General features: G+C 37.1%; 1 protein-coding gene across 4 annotated transcripts in view; it reads left to right on the top strand.

Moving 5' to 3' along the window:
- Positions 1–11274, top strand: part of LOC138315247 (G-protein coupled receptor dmsr-1-like) — a 141003-nt gene extending 129729 nt beyond the window's left edge. For 2 of the 4 annotated variants that reach the window (XM_069256134.1, XM_069256116.1), the window contains 2 exons: positions 4208–4289; positions 6196–11274. In XM_069256134.1, coding sequence (XP_069112235.1) covers positions 6242–7357 — 1116 coding nt within the window. In that variant the 5' untranslated portion in view covers positions 4208–4289; positions 6196–6241 and the 3' untranslated portion in view covers positions 7358–11274. The remainder of the gene's footprint in view (positions 1–4207; positions 4290–6195) is intronic. The other 2 variants (XM_069256143.1, XM_069256126.1) reach the window with 1 other exon arrangement.
- The last annotated feature ends 1073 nt before the right edge of the window (positions 11275–12347 follow it).

The following is a 12347-nucleotide window of genomic DNA, read 5'->3' as shown; positions in this document are numbered from 1 at the left end:
ATACCGAATGTTAAGCAGGAGCAGGAACTACCATATTATAGACTAGTGTATCTTAATAGGACTGAGACCACAATTACATACTTCCGGTTTCAGTACCCACGAATGAAGTCCCTTCAGAAATGTATGTATTTTATGAAAACATGCTGCATGCCCCTATGAACTTGGTATTTGCCAACAAATTTAATGTAGATGTGTAGTGTATATGTCATTTTAACTGTTATAGTGTAAAATATTGAATTTTCTTATGTTTTTATTGCTCCAGGATCCTGTGTAAAAAGTCCTGTTTTGACCCCCAACCCCTGACCCGGATGTATATAATTGGCACATGGTGACACTTGATGACAGATATCTTGAGAAAATGCCAGTCATGCTAGGTTGAAACTTTCAGAATTTGTTCCTCGGATGTTGACCTTGACCAGGTTAGATGGAAACTTGTCAACGAAATTTTGGGAATTTGTTATGAATTTTAACGTTACAATGAAACATATAGCAGAGTTAATTGTGGTCTCGGTCCATCTCTCAGCCAGAGAAAAGATCCCGGGGCCTTTCTGGTAGGGGCCAATTCGATATGTTCTATCAAACCAGTAGTATTCCCCAACAGACTTCTTTTGTAATATTGACAAATTCTCGTTACATAATCAATGATGCCTCCACTGATTTTATAGTTTTAATGCTACACTCAAGACAGTTGAATGTGGAGAAGAATAGGCAAGATTTACAGTTATTGTGACCTTTTATCTATTAATTCACCCGTCCACATTATGCACAATGTTTGATGGTTGAAACTCTCAAGAGATTTTAGACTACATTTAACGGCTCTTAACATATCGTTGTTTACTTGGCAGTTCAATGCCACCTGACAAGTTCAAATCAGTTACCATGAAAGCCAATGTCGGGTACACGACAACTCTTTTAGCCTGTGCTGTTCTTGTGACATCTTTATGGGTTCTAGCCTTCAGTATTTAAAACAGGTCCATGGATATTTACATTTCGTGAGTTGGCCTGGTCAGCTTCAGTGTGTCAGAACGTGAACACGTGGTTTATCATGGGATTACAGACAACAGGATGTGTGTAAAACGTCCAATGTTGCTGGATTCCATCTTCCGATGATCAACGAGATGATAAATATTTTGGAATTTTTTAACATACTTAAAGTGAACAGTCGGGCAAGGATATCGATGGCTAAAGTCGGTAAAAATGGTGTCAATGTATCCAGTATGATTTCTTATGAAATGGAAAAATAAAATCTCTCGCCAAAATCTGTCTGCGTACGAAGAAATTAATTTAAAGTATAGGAATCCTAATACGTCCTCCCGGCTGACTATGTCCGTGGTTACATTTACACGCAGCCTCGCTTTCAATGCTTTCAACTTTCCTTTACTTTAATGGTCAGAACTGGGAAACTAAGCAGAACTTGGCCGTCGTATTAATATGTGAGAACTTTTGGAAGGCCAATGAACGCATTTAGACTGGTTTTCTTTGCCCGACTATTCACTTTAAGTAAATAGGGTATGGCAGCTTAAGTACTGACGAAGGTCTAAACGTTAAGCAAATAACCTAAAGTTGTCCATGGATGTGTTGAGTGAACCACAAATTAATGATTTACAATTTAATGCATTTCTTCAAATTGATGAGAATACTTATATCAGTAAAGAACAAAAGATGGTACGTTATCAATGTATTCAGGCGTGAAGGACGTAGGATTGTCGTTGTTATGTACTGCAATGAGTAGTCGATAATGCCAGCAACGAATAGATGGCTATCTTTAGGGTAGAATATAATTGCTCAAACAAACAAGCTTTACATTTCTTACTGATCAATACATACACAACCGATAGGTCAACTGATTTGAAGTTTCATACAACACGCTTCGATAAATATCCTATCATTCAATGTTGATTATCTCCCTTTCCCGGACACAGCACGTGCAGGACATTGATTGCATCATGTGACCGTTAATGGGCCATTTATGCCGACACTCTTCGTGTCTCTAGCCACTATCAGCCGTATGCCACACCAAGAATGGTTTAATGTCTGGTAAATTAGCGCTAGTTAATGTATAGTTAATTAATAGCCTCGTTACACTGATGCAATACCTGTTCAACTAATGCATTATATTGGGGATCAATTTATCTGACTTCCGTTGCGTTTAATATCGAGAAATTCATTATAACACAATCGGAAAATGCCAATAAAAATATAATTTATATAATGTCCATTTAATTTCGCCACATCAAGTGATGGACATACTATACATTGTCTTGTATTGAAAGTTGTTATCGCACGCGCCAGCGTCGTTATAAACAGCGGAAATGAAATAGATAACGTCAATATACGCCACGTGCCGTTAAAGCACGACCATTACGTGAGAAAAGGCACTTGATACGTTCCATCCATTACACCTAGTGTGGCTCATTGGTTTGAATTAGCATTTTTTTCATTTACATCCGAAATAAACAATATGTAAATTTACAACCCGAAATCGGTACCACTCATTCAGTCTGGATGTCGCCTTTCTAATAGAACTCGTGTAGCTGGCCTGCAGGTAGGACATTATAATTGTATCTGCTGTCCTCATTCGTGAAAGTAGACTAAATTTGGAATCTAATCTTACAACACTTCTCATTTTCCTTACTTCTTCTTAACGTTGCTCTTGATATCGCGTCTCTGTATTCCTTCAGTATCTATTCCTGTCTCAAGGCCGAGATAGACAATATTCTTTAAAAAGTGGTAGTTTCTGCTTAGCGCTCAATATGAAGGGAGTTTGAACGACTGGTTTGCCCGCAGTCAATATAATTTGCGTGAAAATCACTATAAAAAGGTCGAAAGAGTTCCACTAGTACATGGAAACACATCAAGAATATACCAAAGCATTCTGAAATATTATATACATATGATACAGTACTATAGGACCAAAGCTGTTAGGATGTTACGCTGAATCAATCAACAAACATTTGGTTCAGCAAAATATACATTGATTCCAAAACTTGATTAAATATCAAAACTTGATAATAAATATTCTGGTAAATAAATAGTCATGGGATAACGGTAATTCTAATGTACGAATATAGCTAGAGAAAGGCGTCGTGCCTATTCAGTGGCAGAGTTCGTGCGTGATTGTTCCGGATGATTTAAATCTATGGAAATTGAATGCGATTATATGGTAATAATACACAAAATATATAATGTGTTGAATAGGTTCCATTGATGAACACGTCTGCCTGTAATTGTATTTTCCGTGAAAACTGATTGCTTTTGACTTCTCGATTAACGTCAAGTCGGCATTGTTTGGGATCCCAATATTGTTATCATATAGAGCCGTTATATTTCCTGCGATTATTTTCTCATTAATGATTTAGATATAGTATTTTCTTACACAATCTCCCTTTCGGGCCCCTTATTCGCTGACACCGTATGTTAAACGTTGTATAAATAATTCGGTAAATAAATCATCCTTATTTAACTATCAATATCAAGCTGAGGTATATGATATACACTGTAATCCCAGCATGCGTTATTGGGGCATGCGCACTTTAACCATTTTAATATCAGCATAGTCAGACTGATTTATGTTATATCGACTCGGTGTGTTCGCAGCTGATCAACTAAATGGCTTTCTCATTATGAAGTTTGATTTAGAATAGAAGTTTTTATCTTAAACCTAGAAGCTTTCAGATATTTGTTGAATTCGTTTATCAGAACGGCATGGCGAACAGCCTCATAACATGTTTTGGTCTTTAAGTTCGCTAGTAAAGTGAATGTGCGCATGCGCTGTGGGATACGGTGGGCATGTTTCTGTAAAAAACTGATAGTTATCTGGGGAATAATGACAAATGTCAGATTGTCGATTATCACACTTACAACGTACTCAGATAACACATTACACGTGGAAAACATTCTCTATAAAATAGTCAGATGTTGTCTCGATCCCCTGTAAGAACTTTCTACAGAAAAGATCGGTGTTGTCAGGGAAAATAGGGATAGCATACGTTTATATGCAAAATAAATGGAAGTTACATTTGAAAAAGATGCAGCTTCTCGTTGTAGTATAAGTAAGACTTATTGATCGTAGATGTCCCATGAGTAGGGATGTCACAATCTGTTCTAGTATTAGAAAGCAGTTCGGTGCATCTATGTGATATAAAGTTCTGTTGATATGTTTTAGGGAAACGTGTATACAAAAACCGCTTATGTTATATACTTTCAGTCTGAATGAATCATACGCTGTGCTATTCTGCGACACTGATTTTATGCTGGTGGTAATCAAGTAAATAAAAAGTCACCTAAAGGTATGTTTAGAGCGGCAGTTTATAACATTAAGCAGAGGGACCTGAATTCGGGGAGAGAAAGACGTACCCGACCCAGATTATGCCCAAGTCATTTAAAAACAGCGAGAATAATACAATATGAAGTAAATAAATTAACAAATAAAATAGAAAAAAATGTTATTTATACTTTCTGTTGTAAGTGTCACTCTAAAACTGAACAGACAGGATATCAAAGCTGTGTATTGAAGCTAATAATGAATGCTCGTCTCGTGGTCCCCGCAGGCAATAATCATGTTCATGTGTTTGGCATCAAATGTGAGACTGACCAGTGTGTCCCTTACACATAGATGGCCCAGCGGTCATTCTCGTCCTTAACAGATCACTGACCTCAAGGCGATAGCGCATGCTAAATAATACAAATTATCAGTGACCAGATTGAACAATCATTGCATGAAACTTACGTTCTTGACGTCATGATTTCCTTAAATAAAGAACACGACATTCCTCGTCTTTAGCCAGATACCGAGTAGGGAGAACGATGAGTGCTGTGTATTCCCGGCCATTCTTAGAATTTCTGGATCTCGTAAAATCTCGTAAAGAAACTGATATTTGTGGTGTTTTATTACGTTTTCGTGTGAACCGATACATAGAGTGAGATCTGTTGTGTACTATTGCCGGTAAAATCAGTATCGAGGATTACAAGTCTAGCACGACCTGTGACCTCTGAAGGTAAGGGACCTATTGACCTTGTGTTGAAGGGAGAAACCATACTTATAGAACTTTGTATTAACGATAGAACTCTATAGATGTTTTGGTGTGGTGAGAACATTGACAATCCGCTGAGTTAAGCTTTCTCGTTATAGAAAATTGGCCGGTTAGGAATAACGCCTTGGCCTTTTCCCCTCTGACAACTCGTGATTCGACGCTTAGTATAAAACCCTTGACTGGTAATGGGACAGTCGTGTTCTGGTGGTTGTATGTTTGGCTTATCATTCCAAAAAACACAATGCCGAATAGGCTCACGCGTGATTAGATTCTGCCATTGATCCCTTAGTAATCAGATAATTACGGAAGTCTAGAAAAACGCATCCCTCACACAAGTAGGTTGAGTACATAGATTTATCTGGGACGATGAAAATTCGCCTGGTATATGGACGTCCAAGATACATTATTATCACAAATACAAGAAAAAATATCATTTGTACATTATCTCTCATTTCATGCGTCAGACAAATAATGTTAAATCTGTTTCGAGACTACGAAAAATATCAACACAAATGCAAGAAACATGATAGCATTTACTGAAAATTCATTTACAATTACTAAGTCAATTTTTAAGAAATAAACAACACCAGCGTTTACACAAACCATATATATCAATGATTCGTAATTATGAAAATATTTTTCTTAGTAAAGCCGGTAACATGGTGCGGGATATAAATTATTAAGATTAAAAAAAACAGGGATGAATTATAATTGCTTATTTAGATATGGTCGCGATGGGGCCTCATCTGGCAACTATCGACAGCGGTTTATATATACAATTGAAATAGCTTCGTTTTTCTCTAATGTCGTCCGAAAGTTGTAGCACCAGCACTATTTCAAGATTAGCTGGATCTAAGCAATCAGGAACGGAGGCAAATCTATTCCCGTAATATAATTTCAGGCGGGCGAACGCATCATTGGGACATGCGCTGTCACAATTAGATTTAGACTAACGATGTAGGCTGCCGATGACACAACCCCTACCCTACTTTGTAGACTATTGCTTTTTGAGTTTATAAAGTTTGAAATCGATAGGATTGCGTGCAAGTGTTAATAGTATTCATACAATTCCTGAATAATTTGGTAATAAACTCCAATGAATGATTTTTGAAACCCAAATGAGTACGAATGAGTATGAAATGGTTTCATTTTATATTTTCAGACGGCCATGTCCATTGCGCAGAATGTCTAGGAAATACTGATACACCATGGAGGAAACTAATGTTACCAGTGTGGCCCCAGGGGTCGGGCCAGGTTTGGAAACTCCCCCGCCTTCCTCCTTCCTGCTCGCCTTTTCTCATTGGTTTTCTGGCGTTCACGGTTACGCATCCATCATTGTATGTGCCTTTGGTATCTGTACAAACATTTTCAACATTACGATCCTAACTCGACGGGACATGCGTACTGCTACAAATCTTTTTCTGTGCGGACTGGCTTTCTCGGATATCCTTACAATGGCTCCATATATGCCTTTTGCTATTCACTTTTACTGTATACATGATCCAGACGAGGTCTCTCCAGAGAAGTATTCCGAGGGGTGGGCAACTTTCCTATTGATCACGGTAAACTTGGCGGCCACCACACATACGATTTCTATTTGGTTAGGGGTGTCGTTGTCAGTGTTCCGCTTTATGCAGATGCGCACCCCCTTGAGGGGCCCCCAAGCAAAACAACGTAGTTTACAGCATGTGAAAGCTGTGACTATTTTGGTGTACATCATATCGACAATTGCAATGGTTCCCAACTACCTCACCAATAAGATAGAGCGGCACGACTATGGGAACACGAGTCTTTATGGATTAAGGGATTTAAAACTCGCCACCAACGAGACAGAACCAATTGTGTTCGCCAATGTGATTTCCTACGCCATATTGGCTAAACTGGTGCCCTGTGCGCTTATGGTTATATTCGGTGGCTCCTTACTCTACAGTGTTGGAATTAAAGGAAAGAAACGGAGGCGGAGACTTTCATCCACAAACTCCAACTGTAAACGGGAAGTACGTCAGTCTAAAACTACCCGGATGTTATTAGTTGTAATGATTTTATTTTTGGTTACAGAATTTCCACAAGGAATTCTTATTCTTGCAAGTGCTTTAGTTTCCGGTTTCTATGACAATGTGTACATGCCACTTGGTGATTTGATGGATTTCATTGCGCTTGTGAACAATGCAATCAACTTTGTGTTATATTGTATAATGAGTCAGCAGTTTCGTCAAAGATTTATAGACATGTACCTGAAACGAACATCAAGGATGAAATATTTTGAAAAAATCAGTTTAAACAATCAATCTTTTACACGAACAATAGTGACGGACGCTACATGACTAGGCCGGGACCGTAATCACTCTGATAGGAAATGAATGTGTGGACTAAAGTCATGAAAAGGTGGCGCTCCAGTCACAATCAAACGAGTAAGGTCACGCTGTCTGGTATACAAAACGTCGCCATAGGAACAAATAGATACTGAACTGTTACCATGAAGATTAGTGTGATACGTCACGTGGTTACTGGTGATATCACGTTGGCCTGTTGGTACCGGTGATCGCGGGTTACTTAGAGACAACGACAAAATTAAGATGAATGATGGCGAGCGAACAAACTTCTATTTTTGTAAATTGTCAGTTACCATGGTTGTACCATTTCTTTTCATATACTGCTCTTGATATAAACATTACATTGGGTAACCTTTCTCAGTATATTTCTTTCCGCTAGGTTGTGCTAATTAAATAAAAAATAATTTAAAGTGTTGCCAAGCGAAGGCAATGACCTCGGCCGCCACCCAACCCTGCAGATATATATCTATAAACAATAAAGGTATCCCTCGAATTGTGGCTATTGAATAGAAATTGCGATCTAGTAAAATCTTTGTTATCGTCCCTTCTTTTGATCCCTATTTTACTTTCGATGCGTTTATAAGAAAACATTTGTAGGCATAGTAGATATATCTGTCCGTCCGTTCGTCTGAAGTAGTTATTTAAATTATATTGACAGTGGCTAGGCCATGATCTCAGTAGTTATTGGAATGATTGTCATGGTGCGATTAGGAATACGAGACTTTTGTTATATACGCATATAAAATGTGGCTGGTGTCATTTTAAAGAAACCAGAAAGAAATCCTGACATTCGTATGAGCCTCGTGGATTTAGCAGCATCACCCGACCTATCTATTCTATTTCATCACGTGCTAAGCAATATCCAATCAACATAAGCCGTTAAATTTAAGTCCTGACTCGTGTCTGGTGAACCTATTAATAAGCACATCATTAGTGCCCAGAAAATCGATAAGTTGAGATAAATGTATATTTTGTGGTATCATAGGATGATATATATATATCGGTTGATTAACTATTTTGTTAGGAAACCAGGATCGGGGTCAATTCACTCTCAGTCAACATGGATCGGTTATGAAAGCACGGACAGGCTCACTAGTACGTACTAGAATAGGTAGACTGTCGTTATTGGACTTGGTTAAGAAAGAATTAATGAGCTATTTACTGAGGAAGCCAGTGGTGACCAGTAGTGATGTGTTACAATATAGCTCATTAGTGAAATGATTTGATACTACGTTCCGCACATTATATCGTAGATTATCCATTTACAAAATTGTATCAAGTTTAAAATAATAGCTAAATATTGATTAGGGCGATGTTCGAAATAAACTGTCTGAAATCAAAGCGTCTTTGATTACGCCCTTGATGGCCAGTGTAGTATTGTTATTCTTTTGTTGACTCTCTGTTTATCATAGTTTGTATTGTTACTCTTTATTCTGACCTGCGTAGAACCCAAAATACTTAAATAATTTAGAAAATGCAATTTTACGGTATGTTTTACAGAAAAAAAAATATTCAAATACGTTAACTGCGATGACGTTATTATACTTTCAGGAATATTGGAGGGCAACTCAGAAGATCACGCTAACAATTATATATATAGAGAGAGATATTGGAAATATTTACATAGAAACAGGAGCTACGCGATTTTCGTATTGTGAAAGAAAGCAGCGAGGAATTACTGTTAAGTTGATAGAGGCTTCGTATGGAAATTTGTATTTGATAAGAAAAATAGACATGATTACTTTTTATCATTGATAATGAATTTGAACTTTACACTGAACACGTTTACGTGTTGATTTCTACCTTACGGTTTGTCAGTATATATGTGTAGATATAAGTCCAAAAGTGAGTTAAGTCCTTTCAAGTTTAAAATGTGTGAACATTATATATAAATAATATATATTATCAAAAATAATATATAATATAAATATCAATTGGGCGAAAGCGCTCACATTACTTTTTATTTTTTTTCATTTCCTATAGATTTCGTCCGTAATTATTTTTCTTCAAATTTATTATAATTAACTATATATATAAATAGTAAGTTAGATAACGGAACATACTTAGTAGTACGTTTACTATTTTAGTTTGAAGTTTAGACGTAGGCTGTTATACAATATTATATTTATTGACTATTTGAAGATTTAAGTCGACGTTGAGGTGTTGTTCAATGTGGAATACGAAATGTATGACTGGATGGTGTCTGTGAGGAATGTTAAATCTTGTAATGGAGTCACACATCGAGAAATAGTTGGAACGACTAGTAATTTAAACTGCAATAATTTACAAAAACTTTGACATTCCTGTTGATAGAGGGGGGCTATTTAATGTTGTTTTATCACTTACTAAGTCGGCATGACGTCACATCTTCATTTAACTTCCCTTTTCGGAAATTACGAGAAACCTGGGAGTACGCATGCTTGACCAACTATATGTTACACTAGCTAGTGCCTTTTCATGGTGTTATGAGACCGATAATTTATTGTTGTATTTTTTGTTGTTAGAAAGATGACTTGTGGACAAAATGTGGTACTGTTTATTGTTTCATTGTTGGTTTACCTGAAAATGTACGACATGTATTTGTTTTTCTACCCGACTGATGATTTCGGTGATTTGTTATTGTCGACACTGTCAGTCACTCCACTGTGAAACCTCTGTTTATACCTGTAGGTGTCCTACATTATAGAATTCCGTCTTTCCATATTACAGAGTTAGCTCCCTTGCGGGTAGGTATCGATTGTAACGTCATTATTTTGTGAGCGCAATTCACGTCGTTTTCTCCGAAACGTTTAACGTTACGTCGCAAACACATGACGTTACAATCAATACCTACCCGTAAGTGCAGATAACTCTGTAAAATGCAAATTCGGAATAGATGATGAACTCGAGAAACAGTCACGACCTTTAATGGCTTACACAAGCATAGTTATAGACCGCAAGTATTTTGAATTATGTAAACTGCCTTTATCAGGCCGTTATAATGTACTATATTCCCTATTAAAATACAGAATTTAAAGATGCTTCACTGCCGACAAAGCATAAACGACTGCCATCATTTAAACAATAATTAGTGTTTACTTATGTTATCAAATGTCTCATTAAACAAAAAATGATGTAAAATAATTGAATTTGCTTTGGTGGATGATCAATCAATATTTAATTCCATATAGGGCATAGAGCCATGGACTTTTTCGAGGCACAATTAATTATTTTCATTAGTTGAGGTAAATTAAGCAGCTCGAACTTTTCACTTTTTGAATGGTGTAATTTACGTAACTTTTGTAACTGAAGGAAAATGCTAATTCATGTGCTCCTGGTTTTGATAGAGAAACAAAACCATTCGTCAGCGGTGTTGCACCGTTAACTAAGAATATTTGTTGTACACTTCCAGCATGTCGGATATCTAGTTAGTGTTATTAACAACACTTCCCTGGACTAATATCAAAGCGAGTTTTCATAGTATATGTCCATATTTATATATATGCTCAGTCTTTTCCTGTCGTCTGCTGGTTATGACAAATTTATTATTTTAATATTTGTATTTATTTTTCGTCTCTTTTTTTGCTTGAAATAGACAAGAACTAAAGAATTTAAAGAAATAATAATGAAATGAAAAGTAAAATAACTTTTCAATTGTATTTTTGACGGAAAAAATGGTGATTGCATCCCATATGAAAATAGACTGATTTCACGCACGTCTACGAATACATTGAGGTCTAAAGAAGTTCATATAAAACTCTTGTCGCCGATGTTTTCAATCTTCGGGCGACATATATCAACGTCATATATAGTGTAAACCACAGTTCTGACCACGTGACCTTTGAAAGGTTAAAGTTGTTTGACCTTTGACCACAGGTCCACTTACAATTCATGTTTGTACGAGACAAAATAAAAGCATAACTGTCACATTTCTATGATTTTGCTTTTTATTATCATGAATACATCAACCACAACTGCCATTCTTAGTAGTATATGGTATACTATGACCGGGTAGAGTGTCATTGTTCGATGTCTTCAGTGTGTGAGATATCAGTGTAAAAATACAAAAGTTCCAATATTAGAATGAGACACAAATATATCGCAGCCTCCAAACCATGCGGACACCACACGCCGCAACACATAGGAGGCTATCATTAGTACTTTAAACGTAATAAAACCAACAATAACAGGTAATATAGGTATGGCTTATGATTGGTTTGGTTATAGGACACGTCGATGTAACATCAAACTATCAAAACTTCCACTGAAAAAAGAACATGTTTTAAATATATACTCCAGCGCTGTGAAAATCCACGTATAACACAGAGCCGTCCTACTAATATCAGAATAAAAACAAAACATCTGCCACACGTGCTCGTGTACTTCAGTGGTCAGTTGGATACTTTTGTTTTACGTCCTCAGCTAAGGTTATTTACGGCTTTTGATGAATGGTTTGCAGTATGCTCGTGTTAGGTCGCCATGAAATAGTGAAGAAAAAGAAACTCTTGCTGATTTTGTGATGATATCACTATAACATGTTGTCAAGCCCACGTTTATACCCGGTCTCATAATACTGACAACAGGCGAAATCTACAGTCACACTACCTTGATGCTGAATGCTGACCTTGACAGAAACTACCACTTTAATGGTGTAAATCAGTCAGGTGACATATCTCGGGATAGCTGTAGGGCCGCATAGAATTGTACCTGCTGCCCAAGTGCATGAAGATAAAAAGGCGACTAAATTTAGGATATTATCTTAAATTCTCCTCTTCCTAACTAACCTTGTTCTTCCTATTATCTAACTTGACACCTCCTCACTTTGTCCTTCTGTTGAGTGCTCGCCCCTGTGAGGTAGGCTCCGGGTTCTGTCCTTTGGCCGAGGCACACCAAAGCCTATAAAAGTGGTAGTGTCCACTCCCACTTAGCACTCAGTATACAGGGAATGGGACGACTGGTTCGCCCGCAGTCAGTATAATGTAACTTGTTGGGGTATGTGTTG

The sequence above is a fragment of the Argopecten irradians genome, chromosome 1 (assembly GCF_041381155.1).
Source record: "Argopecten irradians isolate NY chromosome 1, Ai_NY, whole genome shotgun sequence".
Classification (NCBI taxonomy): domain Eukaryota; kingdom Metazoa; phylum Mollusca; class Bivalvia; order Pectinida; family Pectinidae; genus Argopecten; species Argopecten irradians.
Note: the sequence above shows the minus strand (reverse complement) of the source record. Positions and strands in the feature narration are given on the sequence as shown.